Below are 16,979 nucleotides of genomic sequence, written 5' to 3' on the forward strand. Positions count from 1 at the left end.
TTGTTCAGTTGATTTCAGAGTGGTTGGAAAGACTTCTTTATCTTATTATTATTAATGTGGTCCTTTATAAAAATTATCTTAACAGAAAAGAACAGAAAGAAGGAAAGAGGGGAGACCTTATATCTTATGTACAACACGATGAAAAGTATGTCTCTTATGAATCGTAATAAAATTTTAAATAAAACACATATATTTATACTGCATGGAGATAGGCATTATTCCAATAATGCAAGTTTGCCTAATACTGGATGTGACAGAAAGCTTTTTTGATTTCTTTTTTATTTATAAGACTTAGAACAGAATAGTTTATTGAAGTAATTTCTAGCTCAGGTCGGGTAGGGAAGATAACACCTCTCAGCACATTCATTTTTAACCTGAAGATGGGTATGTTTAGGACATATTTAATTGTCCAAAATTAGATAAGTTAATCACTGAATAGATAAGTAAAATTAACTGCCTTTTTCTTACTCACACCTGGGACTGTAAGAAAATATGCTTACAGAATCCAGGCATTTCTCTTTCAAGAAATATGCATTTACATATATATATATTTTTTTCCTTTGATACATGATGTAACTGCTTCTGAAACATTATTTGTGTCTCTTATTCAAAGACGGAAGTCTTGTAGATTAGTTTATATTCAAAAAATCACCCCAACCATTGCCCAGGGCTAAGTACTTTTATAATGTCTCTTGCTTTTGCTGTCATTACAAAGGAGCCAGCTACAAACTGATCTGTTTACTTGAAAATTGTATCCGAAGCATAGGTCTTAACTTTTTCTGGATTATTTTTCCCCTAAAGACAACCCAGTGAAATATGACTCATCTATTATTGCCTCATGACAATGTTTTAAAGAGAACTAGAATGAAGATGGTTTAGTGGATAGGTGCTGTTGGTTTGTCCAACATTTTGTTATTCTTGCTGGCTTCATCAGAGCACTTTCAGTTAATGAACAAGCTGATATTCTTTCCTTTATGATGATAATTGATTATGGTGATAGGAAATAATGATTTTTAAGACTATTCATCATATAGTGTATATTCTATCAGATAACCTGAGAAAAGTCAGCAGATAATCTTAGAAAATATCCCAAAGATATTCAGATTAAAATAAAATTTGGATATAGGAATAAGCACTTAAAATCTACATGAAAATGAGGTAAATAAACAATAAAATAGTATCTTGTATTAGTGAGCATTTACTATGTGCCAACATTACTTTTACTCCTTTATGTCTAACAAATTGCTTCATCCTTATACCTACATTTTTTAATAACCTATAGTTTAAAAAATTTTGGATATCAATTGCTATTCCAAATTCAAAAATGGACAAACTGAAGCATGGGAATATTAAATAATTTGTACTAAGGTCACATTGCTAATGTGAAAGATAAAAGATATTGTCATTAATATTGGAAATAAACATAAAAATGACAGATACTTAGCATTGGTCAATAAATATGTGGCTCTGTGACTAAAGTAGTTCTTGCACTGAATGTTGGGTCTGTCAGTAACTCATGCATGAACTTAAAAGAGTGCATTTATTTTTAGCAAATACAAAATGAGAATAAAAACATCTTCCTCACAAAGTCAATCTGAGTATATATTATAAAATTGTATAGAAAATAGAAAGACACATCCTAGCTCATTACAAATGATCAGTATAAGTTATCTATATTTGTTCTTACACCAGTTAGTATCAATAAACTCACAGCTGTGCTCCCTCATAAGGAAAAAATAGTATCTCGTTCTCAGAATTTTATATGTAGTAGTGTAATAACATGCCATTTAGACTCCCAACTTGTTTTTATTAAAAGGAATAAATGTCATGAAATCAACTTATCTGGTGTGTGTGTGTGTGTGTGTGTGTGTGTGTGTGTGTGTGTATGGGGGGTGTGTGTATGTGTATCTATCTTGTGCATCTAATTTTTATACCAAGTACAATTGCTCAACTCTTGAGTTTACATTTAAAATTTTTGTTGTTGGTTGTTTTAACATTTTAGTATTGCTTTCGTGGAATCTGCCAAGAAGCCAGTGACTACCCAAATAGACCAAATTGTCGGTCAGAAGTAAATTGCAGTGGACATGGAGTATGTATTATTTCCTCTATTTTTACATATAGTATTTAAAATCCATGTCAGTAACTTTTTCCAGGATAGTAATAAGGTTCAGAATTATTTGATGTGGAAATTTCTTTTAGAAATTACTGTTAAATAAGGAAAATGATTCTATTATGTATACATATACATAAGATTTATGTGTTTAGATTATTATTGGCCTCATGAACTGATAAACTTTGAACTTTGTACAAAAGTGCAGTATGCAACATATTCCAGTATGAAATTTTGGAAATGGGTTTATTGAAGATTAAGAACATAAGTTTATACATGCTTATATAAATTTTGCTTGTAATTGAATGTATGTGTACTGATATGTTTAAACACATACACTTAATATACTTATATTACACATATGACTTATAATCTAATGTTTTTATGAGAGCAGAATTTCTTATTCTTTCAGATCTCTTTTGTCCTTTAATATCTTCAATTTATTTCTATGTATGTCTCTTCTATACTATATTTGAAAACTCATTTGCCGATGGACTTTTAGATTATGTCAAATTTTTACTTAGCTAATGTAAATAATGGTATAATGGACATTGTTGTACATTCACCTTTGGACAATTACCCGATTTCTTAAATTGTTAGCAATGAAATCTGATGGGTCAAATTTATGCACCATTTAAATTTTCATAAATATTATGTTTTTTAGAAATATACCAGATTTGCTCTCACCTATCATGAACGAAAATGTGCATTTTCTCAAATTCTAGCCAGACTAGCTTCTTAGTTTTTAAAATCTCTTCTCACGGGCGCCTGGGTGGCTCAGTGGGTTGAAGCCTCTGCCTTCGGCTCAGGTCATGATCTCAGGGTCCTGGGATTGAGCCCCACATCGGGCTCTCTGCTCAGCGGGAACCTGCTTCCTCATCTCTCTCTGCCTGCCTCTCTACTTGTAATCTCTATCAATTAAATAAATAAAATCTTAAAAAAATTAAAAAATAAAATAAAATAAAATAAAATCTCTTCTCACAGCTAAATATATTGTTAATTTGCATTTAGTTAAGAAATAAAGACACAGTTCTTAAGCATGTATGTATCCTCATATTGTCATTTACATTTCTATTTGTCCATTTACATTCTATTTGTATATTGTGAAATTAGCTGCTAGGGTGTAGAAATTTTGTAAATTTTTCCAAGAGTGCATTTGGCCTTAACTTTGTGGCTAGTGTCTGCTGCCATATTGATGTTTCATATTTTAAATAATAATCCAGGAAAAAACTGACCTTCCTGCATGTTTTTGTATCAAAATTCTCTCCCAAATTGCTAACATGTCCTATCATTAGCAGTTTCTTTTCTGTTTCTTTCCTTTCTTGTTTAGTTTAAATTTAATTTCTGCATGAATCTACTTCTAGATCCTCTCTTCTGCTTCTGACCCTTTTGATTCATCCACCAGATCAGATTTATAGGTGTTTTCTAGCCTTCCTATTTCTAGCAAAATACATTTTGGTATCTATCTCTGGATAAGCAAGCTTTTTCCTTTACAATTTCCCCCCCATTTTTTGTAAAAGTTGGCTCTTATCACAGACATTTTTAAAAAATCTAGCACAATTCATAATATAAATCAGCTCTCTTAATTTCATAATTTTGAGCTTCATAATTTCTATGCCTTTTTAGAATAAGGTATTTTCATTGTATCAGTGTGTTATCTATTGTTATTTAAAAAGACAAAAGACAAATAAGAAGTATCTATGACATTGAAAAGATACTGCAAAAACATTTATTATATTTTATTGTAAAAATTATTTTCCACATTAAAATAAAAAATTAATGTATGAAGCGATCATATTTTAATAACATATATTGACTAACAGTCACAAATAAGGCATTTAATTTTTGCATTATACCTAAAATGTTCTAATTTTTTGTTTGGTTTTTGTTTTAGGTTTGTAATAATAATCTTCATTGTCACTGTGATGTTGGGTATTCTCCTCCAAATTGTGAACCAGCACCAGCATCACCAGGAGGAAGTTATGATGATGGGTTTTGGTTTGCCCATAGTTAGTATCAGTGTGCTTCAGTAGAGCTTTCTGTACTTATAGAAATGGTCTCCACTGACCATGTGGCTATCGAGCACCTGACATGTCGATAGTGCAACTAAAGGGTTAAAATTTCCTTTTTATTTTACTTTGTTTAATTTAAATTCCAGTAGCCATTTGTGGCCAGTGACAACTATATTAAACAGTACAGCTCCAGATCATACTGTCAATCAAAACTTTGCATATGCTTTTAGTTCCAATCAAGAGATGAATATGCTAATAGACCTCCCTTTAATTTTAACCATGGTTCCCAAAACATTTCTGTTTATACAGCAGAGTTTTTTAGATAAGTATGATTAAATTACAGAATAGGGGAAAGTTTTATTATATACTCTGTATATTCCGAGGATGTTAATGATTTTAACATGCTAGTCACATCTTTCAAATGACCATACTATTTAAAGGTAAAAGTAACAAAATCTATACTCAGAGCATATGGATAGTAGATGGTATGAAACACTGGTGAACATTCACGAATATTTGTTCATTTTCTTCATAGTGTATTCATTTTTTCTAAATATTACAATGTAAAAATCTCATAAGAATATAATTCCATTAATGTCTTTCCATCATTTAGGTTTCTGTAATTATGCATACATATTTATATAAACCTGATAGTACACCATTATATTTGCTTTAAACAGCCAATGGAAAGTTAAAGATTTTTTAATATAAATATTTCCATTTACCTATCAATTTACTATTTTAATATAAATATTTCCATTTACCTATCAATTTACTGTTTTCAAGGGCTTTTCGGTTCTTCCAGCACATTAAATTTCCATGTGTGTCGTTTTCTTTCTCACTGACAAACTTCCTTTACATATATCTATATCTGTATCTATCTATCTACCTACCTTGTGGTGACCAATTATTCTCAGCTTTTGTCTTTAAAATGTTTTATAAAAATGTCTCAAATTGTGAAGTGTATTTTAACTGGAAGTAGAATTCTGCATTGAGAATTTTACTTTCAGCAGTTCAAAGGTATAATTCAATTGTATCCTTAGTCTCATTTTAGGTCTTTATCTATTTTGAATTTGTTTTTGTGTATGTTCTCTGAAAGTGGTCCATATCATTCCTCTGCATGTTGCTGTCCAGTACTCCCAACACCATTTGTTGAGGAGACTGTCTTTCTTCCATTGGATATCCTTTCCTGTGTTGTTGAAGATTAGTTGACCATAGAGTTGTGGGTTCATTTCTGGGTTCTCTATTCTTTTCCACTGATGTATGTTAGTGTCTGTTTTTGTGCCAGTACCATACTTTCTTTGTACAGCTTTGTAATGTAGCTTGAAGTCTGGAATTGTGATACCTCCAGGGTTGCTTTTCTTTTCCAAGATTGCTTTGGTTGTTTGGGGTCTTTTGTGGCTCCATACAAATTTTATGGTTGGTTGTTCTAGCTCTGTGAAAAATCCTGTTGGTATTTTGATAGGGATTGCATTAAATGTATAGATTGCTTTGGGTAGTATAGAGATTTTAACAATACTTGTTATTCCAATCCATGAGTCTGGAATGGTTTTTCCCTTTGTATCCTTTTCAATTTCTTTCATCAGTGTTCTATAGTTTTCAGAGTATACAGGTCTTTCACATTTTTGTTTAGGTTTATTGCTAGGTATCTTATTGTTTTTGATGTAATTGTAAATGGGTCAGTTCCTTGATCTCTATCTGATTCTTCATTATTTTTTATAGGAATGCAATAGATTTCTGTATGTTGATTTTATATACTGCAATTTTGCTGAATTCCTGTATCAGTTCCAGGAACTTTAGGGTGGAATCTTTGGGTTTTCTTCATAGAGTATCATGTTGTCTGTAAATAGTGAAAGTATGACTTCTTCCTGGGTGATTTGGATGACTTTTGTTTCTTTTTGTTTTGTGATTTCAGAGTCTAAGACTTCTTGTACTATATTAAATAAAAATGCTAAGAGTGGACATAATTGTCTTGTTCCATTGAGAATAATATTAGCTGTATATCTGTAGTCTTTGGCCTTTATGATGTTGAGATATATTCCATCTCTGTCCATTTTGCTGAGGGTTTTTAATCAAGAATGTATGCTGTACTTTGTCAAATGCTTTTCTGAATCTATTGAGAGGATCATATGGTTCTTATCCTTTCTTTTATTAATGTGGTATCTCATGTTCATTGATTTGCAAATAATGAACCACCCCTGTAGCTCAGAAATAAATCCCACTTTATTGTGGTGAAATATTCATTTAATGTCTTGTTGAATTCGATTTGCTGGTACCTTCTTGAGAATTTTTGCCTCCATGTTCATCAGGGATATTGGCCTGTAATGTTCCCTTTTAGTGGAGTCTTTGGTTTTGAAATCAAGGTAATGTTGGCCTTATAGAGTGAATTTGAAAACTTTCCTTCCCTTTCTACTTTTTGGAATGGTTTGAGAAGTATAGGTATTAATTCTTCTTTAAATATCTGGTAGAATTCCCCTGGAAGCCATTTGGCCTTGGACTTTTGTTTGTTGGAAGATTTTTGATTACAGATTCAGTTTTTTTGCTTGCTAAGGGTGTGTTCAAATTTTCTGTTCTTTCTAGTTTTAGTTTTAGCAGTTTGTATGTTTCTAGGAATTTATCCATTATTTTTTCCAGATTGCCGTTTCTTGGCATATAACTATTTATAATATTCTCTTATAATTTTTTACATTCCTGTGGTGGTCATTATGATCTCTCTTCTCTCATTTGTGATTTATTTATTTGAGTCCTTTCTCTTTTCTTTTTGATGTGTCTGGTGAGAGGTTTATCAATTTTATTAATTATTTCAAAGAAGCAACTCTTAATTTTCATCAATCTGTTCTACTTTTTTTGTTTGTTTCTCCCTCATTTATTTTTGTTCCAATATTTATTATTTTCTTTTTACTTCTGACTTTAGGTTTCATTTGTCGTTCTTACCTGGCTCATTTAGGTGTAAGGTTAGGTTGTATATTTGAGATTTTTCTTGCTTCTTGAGGTAGGCCTGTATTGCTATATACTTCCCTCTTAGGCTACCTTTGTTGCATCCCAAAGTTTCTGGACTATGTTGTTTTCATTTTCATTTGCTTTGATGTGATTTTTAATTCTTTAATTTCCTGGTTGATCCATTGATTCTTTAGTAAGATGCTCTTTAGTCCCCACCTAGTTGAGTTCTTTCCAAATCTCCTCTTGTGATTGAGTTCAAGTTTCAAAAAATTGTGCTCTGAAAATTTTCAAGGAATAATCCTAATCTTTGGTGCCACTCAAGACCTGATTTGTGACACAGTTTGTGACCTATTCTGGAAAAAGTTCCATGTGCACTTGAGAAGAATGCGTATTCTGTAGCTTTAGGATGGAATGTGCTGAATATATATGTGAAGTCCATCTAGTCCATTATGTAATTCAATGCCCTTGTTTTCTTGTTAATCTCTGCTTAGATGGTCTGTCCTTTGCTGTGACTGGTATGTTAAAGTCCTCTACTATTATTGTATTATTATCAATGTATTTCTTTAATTTTGTTATTAATTGGTTTAAATAATTGGCTGCTCCCAACTTAAGAGTATAAATATTTACAATTGTTAGATCTTCCTGTTGGATAAACTCTTTATGTATGATATAGTGTCCCTCTTCATCTCTTGTTTCAATCTTTGTTTTAAAGTCTAATTTGCCTGATATAAGGATTGCCACCCAGATTTCTTTTGATGTCCATTAGTGTGATAAATGATTCTCCAACTCTCACTTTCAATCTGGAGGTGTCTTTGGGTCTAAAATGAATCTCTTATAGACAGCATATTGATAGGTCTTGCTATTTTTATCCAATCTGATTCCCTGTGTCTTTTGATTGGAGCATTTAGCCCATTTACATTCAGAGTAAAGTTGAAAGATAGGAATTTGGTGCCATTGTATTACATGTAAAGTTTCCGTTTCTGTATATTGTCTCTCTTTCTTTCTGTTCTATATTACTTTTGGGATCTCTTTGCTTAAAGGATCCATGCCACCTGAGTCTCCAAACCCTCCAGATTCCTGTGACACAGAGAGGGTCTCTCCATGGTTCTGCTACTTGCTGGGTCCCTGCTTGGAGAGCAGTCGCCTGATCATTCTGCAGTTCAAGGTTAATGGCAACACTGAGGTGAAAGCCCACTCATGGGCTTGCCGATTACAGCCAGCTTTCAGCTTTGATGCAGGGAACTCTGCTGCACTCAGACACCCTCATTCTCTCTGTGAACCCAGAGATCCTGAGACCATACTGTCCCACCTAAGATTGTGCCCTGCTTTGCTACCTGAGCCCCTTTCAGGCAGGATGTCCCTCACTGGTGCAGACTTCTAAAAGTTCTGATTTTGCACTCTGCTGCTATATCCCTTTCCAGCAGCCAGCTGATGGAGGCTTACCCCCACCCCCACAGTTTATCTCCCAATATATTGTCTGGGGTTCGCTTCTCTGGACCCCCTACATTGCAGAAAGTGGTCCCTTTTTCTATTTGTAGAATTACAACAATTCTTTTCTTAGAATCTCCAGATGATTCACAGGTGTTCAGAATGATTTGAAAGCTAACTAGCTGGATTCCAGGGACCAGATGAAACTAGGATCCCCTACTCCTCTGTCATCTTCCTCCCACTCTAGAGTCCCTCTTTTATACCTACTCTATTTTTAAATGAAAAATTTATTAACGAATAATATCAGTTTAATATATTTTAAGTAGAAGTTTATAAAAGGGAATATAATAAAAAATAGAACATAACACAAAGATTAAATATACATATAATGATTAAATATAAATTTATATTAATTATATATTGAATTGACAAATATATAATGCTCTTTGGGGGCATAGTCACAGAATATTGGAAAACATTTTTAATTTTTTTACATTTTTAAAAAATTTTGTTTATTTTTTGAAAATATCTTAAAACATAAATTTATTCTATCACCATATTATTTGAATCACAAGTTTTTATATTTCAACTTACTTACAAGCTTTGTATATAATTTTTGATAAGTTAAAATGTACTTTCATATTTTCAGAGGAAAGGAAAAGCTTACTTAGAAAACAATATGCTGCTCCTCAAAAAAATGGCCTCTTGATCAGTTTCTACATTTTTCTACCCATCCTTATTTTAACTGCCATCATCGCTTTTAAATGGAATAAAATAAGATTTTGGAACAGAGAGGGAACAGTAAGTGAAGAGTAAGTAAATTTATTATTTTTAAAATTAATATTAAAATTCAATTGAGGAAGAATTAAAATTTAGAATATTGCAAGAAGGTTTTAAAGTGCTGAGTTTGGATCTTGGATGAATTGGATTAATATTTAGAAATATTGAGCCTTGGCATATAGCAGTTCTTTTTTCAGATTTCATGGGGAAGTTATTTTTCTTTTTCTTATAGGTTCAGAAATAACTGAAGCTACTTAGTAAATTCACAGTGCCTTTCAAATTAAAAGCCATATTGACTACAGTTGCTTTAGTAGACTCTGTCTACCACCTAAGCAACCTCAATTTTTTTGCATTGACATTCAGTTGTATCAAGGAGATTAATAGAGATAAGGAAGTAACTTTTGTGAATAGAATATGTAGAAGGTGAGAAAAATGTAAAATATATATATATATATATATGATAGCAAAGGGTGGATACAGATAGGACAATGCCCAATTTACACTTAATATTACTCATATGTTTCATATGTTTCTAAAGCTACTTGAAATGGGGACCACAAAAAGTCTAGTTAACATCTGTCTTCATACCTAGTTACAAAATTTTATTTTCTTGTGATGAGGACTTTTAAGATCTCAAACATGCCATACTTTATTGTTAATTATAATCACCATGCTATACATTATATACACATTACTTAATTGTTTTATAACCAGAAGTTTGTACTTTTGACCTTCATTCATTCATTTCACTCACCCCATACCCCGACCTCTGGTAACCATCAGCCTATTCTCTGTATTTATGAGCTTATTTTTTGTTTTAAAAAAATTTAGAGGGATGGTTCAGTCAGTTGAGGTTCTGCCTTTGGCTCTGGTCAGGATCCCAGGGCCTTGGGATTGAGCCCCACATTGAGCTCCCTGCTTGGCAGGATGTCTGCTTCTCCCTCTGCCTGCTGCTCCACCTGCTTGTACTCTCCCTCTCTGTCAAATGAATAAATATAATCTTTAAAAAAATTTAGATCCCACACATAAGTGAGATGATATGCTAGTCATCTTTCTTCATCCAACTTACTTCACTTACATACAGCTTTTTTTTTTTTAAACCATAACACCATACAAGTCCCATTTTTGCTCAGTCAGTGGATATTTAGGGAAAAAAGAATGTGGAAGTAAGGATAAATAAGTGGGTCTCTTTTATATCCTACAGGAAAATGTTTCTTTTCTCACTCGTGCAAATAAAAATAACATAATGATACAAAACTTCCATCAAAATAAACTCGCAAGAAAATGGACTTATGAGAAACATACCTTAGCATAAAAAAGACCACATATGAAAAACCCACAGCTAACATCATATTCAAAGATGAAACTTTGAAAACTTTTCCTCTAAGATCAGGAACAAGACAAGGACGTCTGTTCTTGCCACTCTTTTCGACATAGTACTGGAAGTCCTAGGCATAGCAATTAGACAACAGAAAGAAATAAAAAGTATCCAGGTTGGTAAGGAAGAAGTAAAGCTGCCACTATTTGCAGATGACAGGATACTCTACATAGAAAAACCTAAAGACTCAACCAAAACAAATGTTTGAACTAATAAATGAATTTAGCAATGTTGACATATACAATATTAACACACAGAAATCAGTTGTCGTTCTATACACTAATAATGAAGTGTCAGAAAAAAATTAAGAAAATAATTCCATATACAATTGGAACAAAAAGAATAAAATGTCTAGGAATAAACTTAACCAGGGAAGTGAAAGACCTTTACTCTGAAAACTATACGACATTGATGAAAGAAACTGAAGAGGACACAAATGGAAAGATACTTCATGCCCATGGCTTGGAAGAATTACTATTGTTAAAATATCCATACTACCCAAAGCTGTCTACAGATTAAATACAATCTCCCTCAAACTACAAGTGGCATTTTCACAAAACTAGAACAAATAATCCTAGTTTTTATAGAACCACAAAAGACCCCAAAGAGTCAAAGCAATCCTGAAAAGGAAGAACAAAGCTAGAGGTATGATCCCAGATTTCAAGATACAACTGCAAAGCCGTATAATCAAAACTGTATGACTCTGGCACAAAAATGGACACATCAGTCAATGGATTAGACCCAGAAATGGACCCAAAACTATATGGCCAATTAATCTGTGACAAAGGAGGCAAGAATATGCAATGAGAAAACAGTCTTTTCAACAAATGGTGCTGGGGAAACTGGACACCTACACACAAAGAAAAGAATAAAACCACTTCTTTACACCATACACAAAAATAAACTCAAAATGGATGAAAGACCTAAATGTGAGACCTGAAACTGTAAAAATCCTGCAAGAAAACACAGGCAGTAATTTCTTTGACATTGGTAGTAGAAACATTAATTTCTAAGTATGTCTCCCCAGATAAAAGAGATAAAAGCAAAAATAAAATATTATGACTACACCAAAATAAGCTTATGCACAGTGAAAAAAACCATCAAGAAAACAGAAAGGAAACCTACTGAGTGTGAGAAGGGATTTGTAAATGATATATTAGATAACGGGTTAATAACTAAAGTATATAAAGAATTCATACAATTCAACACTAAAAAAGCCTCCACAAATAATCTGATTTAAATATGGGCAAACAACCTGAATAGACATTTTTCCAAAGAAGACATACAAATAGCAAACAGACACATTAAAAGATGTTTAGGGAAATGGAACTCAAAACCACAATGAGATATGATCTTATACCTGTCATAATGGTAGAATCCAAAAAAACCAAAAAAACAAAAAAACAAAAAAAAAACAAGAAATAATAAGTATTGGCAAGGATGTAGAGGAAAACAAAACAAAAATCTTGTGCACTGTTGGTGGGAATGTAAATTGGATGCAGCTATTGTGGAAACAGTATGGAGGTTTCTCAAAAATTAAAAAAAAATACCTGGAGACTTATTATGTTAAATGAAATAAGTCGGACTGAGAAAGACAAATACCACATGATACCACATAAATGGAAAAAAAATATTGAATAAACAGAAAGCAGAATTAGATATGAAAAAACAGAGAACAAATTGTTGGTTGTCAGAAGGGAGTGAGGTGGAGGGTTTGCTAAAATGGGTGAAAGGAAGAGGAAGATGTGGGCTTCTAGTAATGGAATTAAGATGAGGCAATAAAAGGCACAGCATAGAGAATACAGTGTAATGCTATAATTGGACAGATGGTAGCTATGCATGTGGTGAATATAGCATAATGCATAAACTTGTCAAATCACTAAGCAGTACACCTGAAACTAATGTCACATTTTGTGTCAACTATAGTCCAAAAAGACAGGAAAAAAAATTACAAGGTTTTCTAACCCTAAAGTAATGTCATTTCTTTTTTTACAGATCTGTATCAGGAGACAGCAGTAACAACAGCAACCAGTCATCAAGTTAAAGGTAATTTGAGGGATCAAATTAGTAAAATTGATAAAATTCATAAACTACTTTAAAAATTTTAACAATACTTGGTGTAAAAAAGCTATTATTCCATGTTCGAGCATCTTGATTTCTACTTATCAATATCACATACTAAGACAAAGACTAAAACAAAGCATTTGATAATTTTGTTTTACATTAATTTACAAATAGTTAATGTTAGTTAATATTAGCCAGAGGTTTATTTTATTTTAAAGATTTTATTTATTTATTTGACAGAGAGAGCGATCACAAGTAGGCAGAGAGGCAGGTAGAGAGAGAGAGAGGAGGAAGCAGGCTCCCTGCTGAGCAGAGAGCCCGATGTGGGACTCGATCCCAGGACCCTGGGATCATGACCTGAGCCTAAGGCAGAGGCTTAACCCACTGAGCCGCCCAGGCGCCCCTAGCCAAAGATTTATTAACCAACATATTTATGATAAGAAATGACTTTAAAGAGATTTTAAATATGCTCCTAAAATATTAATGAACCATCATGCATCCTGCTTCCACAGGTAAGTTTCTAATTTGGTAGATTTAGACAGATTGACTTACAACATTTATATTTCTTCCTCACTAAAGCTCCATGGTTCTTGTTATCCTTATTTTAGAAATGAGGAAAGAGACATAAAAAAACTTAAATAATTATGTGTATAAAATTTTAGTAAATTTTGGAGCTGAAATTTCATTTAAGACCACCAGACTCCAGGGTTTAACTCTTAAGAATTCACAATTTGACACATATAACCTGATATATGTCTGGTGATGGAAAATGGAATTGACATTTATTGAAGATCTATTAGGTGCAAGGCAAAGTGATAAATGCATTGTCCTCCAGGTTAGAAAGACAATTCTTTATTGTAAAATGGGATAAAGTTGGCGTTTGTATATATTCAACATACATATCCATAAATTGTTGGTATAAGTACATATATACGTTTGTGTACCTATATATTCAAATTTATAAGCCATATACATAAAGAAATGCTAGTTTTGACATAATGGACCTATCACTGGGAGTAAATGGAAAAATTAAAAATTCAGCTGTTAGTGAAATCAAGAGTTCATCCAATTACCTCTTTGCCATTCCTCCATATTTTACTTTGATGGAGAGTTAGGTCAATGGATCTCTGTTTCCCATCTGCTACCAGAGAAGACATTTACAAATACTACCCTACATGTAAAATGGTCTTATTTCTCAGTAAGGGTAAATGGTAGAGTTGGTGGTGAGGAAGGAGCTGGATAGAGGTTTTGAATATGATTGAAAGAGTGAGCCCTATTCAGCAAGGGATTTGTAAGCAGAGAGTTGGAGGAGGTGCAACTATTTACCCAGTTTAGATATCTGAAAGTAGGTACTTGACTTTCCAGGGTCAACTCACAGGAGGCTTTTATTTAAATGTAAAGGGTACAGTGCAGCTAAGAGAAGGCAAGTAAGCAAGCGACACCACAGAGACACCTCATGCACAAGGCCTCAGGTTTCCTTATTTTAAATTGTAAACAGCCCATTACAAATCCCACTGCCATTGTCTTGGCAAAAAGTGACACCAGGCATCCAGGCTTTCCCAGAGAGAAAGACAGAGTTTTTCCATTCCAGCTGTAAATCAACTCTTTCTGATACAGGTGTAGAGCTGGCAGAGGTATGCATGCATACATCTGGGCAGGAGCTTTCCAAGCACGTGAATGATCCAATGAAAAAATAAGTCAGGAATATTTGATGAATAAAAGTGATGTTAGTTTAGCTGGAGTAGAGTTAGCAAGCGGCTTGTGGTAACAAGTCAGACAGTAAAACTCCTGTAGACTGTGGGAAGTCTTGGTGGCCACCTGTGTTTTATTCTCAGTGAAAGGGGGAAATCACTGGAGAATGAAAGTTTCAAGCCTATGACTTCCACATTTAAAGGCTGGTTTGTAAAGGATGAATAAAATAAAAGTCTGGTTTGTTGAAAATAGTCTGTATAATGACAAGAGTAGAAGTAGAGAAACCAGTTAGTGGTGAAACTACTGCCATGATCCAGGAGGGAAGGGGCGGTACCTCTGACGAGGGATAGTAAAGATGGTTTTAGGAATAAATTTTGAAGGTGACCAACAGAATGACAGTTTGAATATAAAGTAAAAAGAAAAGTGCTTAAATAATGTTTATTGATAAAGCAACAAGATCATTGTAGTTAAATGCAAATGCAGACTTGTTTTAAAATGTGTGCTTTTAATACATTTAAAAATTTACATTAAAATTTATGAACATTATGAAAGAAACTCTGCAAAGGTAATGGTGAGCCAAGACAAGTGTCTGGTACCCCTAACAAGTAGTTTGTTTTCTCATCTGTGAGAAAGTATTTTTCCTATAAAGTGTTTTTGAAGTGGTAAGGGAATGATTCAGCACAACATGGTTTGCTTTTTACAAACATTACTGGGATAAAGTAGGGAAAAAGTCAGTCAGACTCAGTAAGAACCAGAGGCTAGTGAAACAGCTTTGAGACTAATGAAATGCAGGAGGATGCAGGATCAGGTAAGAGGAAAAGAACAGGAAAGTTTGGGGAGATATAACAGAGGTAGACTCAATTGAAGGGGTGACTGGATGGATATATTTTGGTAAAAATACAAGAGAACTGCAAAGACTTAAACATATCTGACACAATGGATGACAACACCTTTTAGTCATGACATATTGTGTAGCTAGGTCAGCACCAGTTTGTGTTGGAGTGATGACGTGGAGGTGGTGAACAATGAGTTGGTTTTGAACATGTGTATGTATGTGAGACACCTGTTAGAAATGCACAGAGGACTTCTGGAAGTACTCTTCCTCTGAAGATAAAAATAAACTAATAGTTATTATTTACTCCTTCACATATTTTTATTCTTCTTTTCCTCTGTTTCTTTGCTCATGATATCCTTTTATTCACGTGCATTGTTGAAACTGTGTAAATGAAATGCATGTGACTACCGCTTTATTGTATTTCCCTTTACTGGAGCACAAGCATAGACTGTGACACTATAAGCAGTGCTCTATATGTTAATTACTTGCCACACCTGTAGTTGCATCATAAAATTAGATAGCTTTTATTAACAACTAAAATTTAGTATTTCTTTTTTTCTATACTTGTTTCACAGCAGTGACTAAATGATGTCAAAAAGCCAAAGGTTGGAGAAAGAATGTTATCAAGATGTTCATTGTTAACAGCTTTGCTCTGAGTGTGAAAAAAAATCTGCTCTTCTCTCCTTTTGTTATGGCTTAAAGCTTTCAATTTCACAAACAAAAATAAATCCTGAGAGTGAAAATAAGTAGGCTTGTGTCTGTTGATTCTTCTACCTGCTGTGATCTTCTAGGAAAAAATAAGCAACATTGCCTCTCTTGAACCAGGGAAGCTTATACATCCCAAGCTGTAAGCATTCCATTGTTCACTGCTGCTGCCCACCCTCAGATGCCCAGGGCCATGCTCGCTGCTCCCTTCTCAGAAGACACCCACAGTCCACACCTTTCCAATAACTCATGGTTCCCTGCCTTATCCATTCCAGGCTTTGGGATATTGAGAGGAAATGATGCTAGGTAAGGCTAGCCCCAGAACCCTCGGATAGTCACTAACATCATTCTGTCTTCAGGGAATTATTTGAACTGAGTTCCTGGTCACAGATAACTGTTGTGTTTCCAGGTGATACTTCCTTGGCCTCAGATAAATTGAGATCTAGGATATATCTTTGTCCTTTGGGGGAGCCCAGACTTATTACTCATTTTTCACTAAGCTGAGCTTTTCTGGGTAGGATTTTCTTGCTTCAGTGCCCTCTGCCCCATCTTCCTCTTACTAGATGAGTGTACTTCTGCATACCTCAAGACATTGATGGGTAAGGGAACCATCACATTAGCTGTAGTCTAATGAGAACCTACAGAGTTTCCATTAATAAATAAAGATTCTTTTCTCCTGATTCGGGGTGGGGGTACCTCACCACAGAGACCAAGAGATTCCTTTTCCAAATGTCCATTAACTGATAAATGGATAAACATTGTATGAATAGTGATCTATGCATACAATGAATACTACTCAGTCATAAAAAGGAATGAAACCCTCACACCTCTATAAATTGGGTGAACCTTTGAAATCATTATGCTAAGTGAATAAAGCCAGTCACAAAACCCATATGTTATTCGTTGCTATGAAATACCCAGAATGGGGACATCTATAGAAACAAAGTTTAATGATTGTGTAGGGCTGGGGTTGTTTAGGAGGGAGTTAAAGACTTGGGGTGAGGGTTGGTGATAGCACACATCTGTGACTATATG

General features: G+C 33.7%; 1 protein-coding gene across 1 annotated transcript in view; it reads left to right on the plus strand.

Annotated features, from left to right (window-relative positions):
• Positions 1–12,692, plus strand: part of LOC111144594 (disintegrin and metalloproteinase domain-containing protein 18-like) — a 99,338-nt gene extending 86,646 nt beyond the window's left edge. Inside the window, exons 17-20 of the mRNA XM_022498970.1 lie at positions 2,003–2,089; positions 4,005–4,119; positions 9,140–9,302; positions 12,644–12,692. Of these exons, the coding sequence (XP_022354678.1) occupies positions 2,003–2,089; positions 4,005–4,119; positions 9,140–9,302; positions 12,644–12,692 (414 nt within the window). The remainder of the gene's footprint in view (positions 1–2,002; positions 2,090–4,004; positions 4,120–9,139; positions 9,303–12,643) is intronic.
• The last annotated feature ends 4,287 nt before the right edge of the window (positions 12,693–16,979 follow it).

This window comes from Enhydra lutris, unplaced genomic scaffold (genome assembly GCF_002288905.1).
Source record: "Enhydra lutris kenyoni isolate GAN:26980312 unplaced genomic scaffold, ASM228890v2 scaffoldscaffold11, whole genome shotgun sequence".
In the NCBI taxonomy this organism is placed as follows: Eukaryota; Metazoa; Chordata; class Mammalia; order Carnivora; family Mustelidae; genus Enhydra; species Enhydra lutris.